Raw genomic sequence first — 1,660 nt, 5'->3', positions numbered from 1 at the left:
CCCCAGCCCCCGTGGCAGGAGATTTTAGTGATGGGGAGGGGGGGGGATAAAAAAAAAATAAAATAAAATTTGTTCGTCGACTCCCGACAGCGACTCCCGGACGTCAGCTGCGTCTCAAGGCGGTTCTCCCTGACCCCCCCCCGGGTGGGAACGTGCCGGAGGGGTGCCACACGGGTTGGTAACTCCAGCGGCACGTCCGCGTGGGGTGTTGGGGTAGGGAGGTGCGTAAAACAAAGCCGTTCGCCCTCCCGGCGAGGGATACGGGCGCTGCTCGCGCCTCGGATGGCACGGGCCCGCTCTGCGGCCGGCTGCGCGCGCCCCCACAGCCCCTCGGCTACCGGCAAACCTCCGGGCTAGCGGGGAACGATCTTTCGGAAGCGAGCTCCTACGAATGACAGTGCTCCACGGGACGCACGGGCATTGGAAATTCGTGACAGACCGGAGTTTATTTCGGTGTTGCCTGTCCAAGGTGTGTATTTTACAGTTAAACCCTTCCTCAAACTAGGATAAAGCTGTGGTGTTTGGTATGAGTATTTCAGAAACTGGCACCGTGCCTGAGTTTGCGGTGCCCCCCCCCCCCCCCCAAAAAAAAAAAAAAAAAGAAAAAGGGACACAACAAGAGTTGTACTCCCCCAGCTCAGCCCAAGCACTCGCCTTAACTCACTGCAGCGCTGACACGAGGCTCATCGGGCTGCAGGAGACAAAGCGCCGCTTTGGAACGTTAAAACGGGTTTTCTCTCATGAGAAGCCTTCCCATTATTTTTTTTAGGAAAAAAAAAAAAAAAAAAAAAGCTTTAAGGAATCATAGGGAGATTTTCCAGAAAACTGTCACACGAAAGCCTTCAGCTCCTCCCTGGTGCCCGTTTGCTTGTTAAAAAGTCAGTCGAGTGTCCCTTTGTTTGCAGTTGTCACATGCACAATTGGGTTCCATTCATCGAGTCCAGAAATGTAAATGTGCCTGTGTGGAATATTACAGCAGGTTTCAAAGCCGGAGGTGCTCGTCTGGACTGCTGAACAGTCACAAACACGGCAAGGTAAGATGAGACGCCTGCTAAAGCGAGACTATGCTAAGGTACTGGGAGCGTAGGTGACATCCGTTCCTTTCCCTGGGGGGTGTGTGGGGCAGAGTGGGGGTGATGGCCAAGGGTAAACCAAAATCCTAGGCTAGAAGCCGCTCGCGTGTCTTAGACAGAAGATTGCACTCCGAAAGTCTCCTGAGAGGCGTACACCATGTACAGGAACCCGTCCTCGTCCTTCTCGCTCTCGTACACCTCGGATATGGGCGTGGAAACGCTGACCATGCTGTGTCCGTTCACCAGGAGGAAGAAGGCCTGGTTGGAGTTCAGCTGCAGGCGTCGCCTGTTGGGGGGAGAGGGTGGGGGAGGGCAGGGGGGAAGGAGTTCGACAGTCATGACCGTGCATTTCCACTCACATCGACAAAGGCGATGGCAGAACAAAGTCCTCTGCTGCTGACAGCGGTCAGGTGTCCCCACCCGAAGCAGCCCCACCACCGAAGGATGTGCTTCCCACCTCAAAGCGGTATTAAGTTCATAGAATCATAGAATGTTTTGGGCTGGAAGGGACCCCCAGAGGTCACCCAGCCCAACCCCCCTGCAGGAGCAGGGACACCTTGAACCACATCAGGTTGCTCACAGCCCCG

The 1,660-nt window shown here is 55.3% G+C and overlaps 1 protein-coding gene across 1 annotated transcript in view; it reads right to left on the bottom strand.

The window, feature by feature from the left end:
- Positions 1 to 6: 6 nt before the first annotated feature.
- Positions 7 to 1,660, bottom strand: part of MAP1LC3B (microtubule associated protein 1 light chain 3 beta) — a 14,843-nt gene continuing 13,189 nt past the window's right edge. Inside the window, exon 4 of the mRNA XM_035889654.1 lies at positions 7 to 1,359. Coding sequence (XP_035745547.1) covers positions 1,185 to 1,359 — 175 coding nt within the window. The 3' untranslated portion in view covers positions 7 to 1,184. The remainder of the gene's footprint in view (positions 1,360 to 1,660) is intronic.

Source organism: Egretta garzetta, unplaced genomic scaffold, assembly GCF_000687185.1.
Source record: "Egretta garzetta isolate BGI_Z169 unplaced genomic scaffold, ASM68718v1 scaffold422, whole genome shotgun sequence".
Classification (NCBI taxonomy): Eukaryota; Metazoa; Chordata; class Aves; order Pelecaniformes; family Ardeidae; genus Egretta; species Egretta garzetta.
Note: the sequence above shows the minus strand (reverse complement) of the source record. Positions and strands in the feature narration are given on the sequence as shown.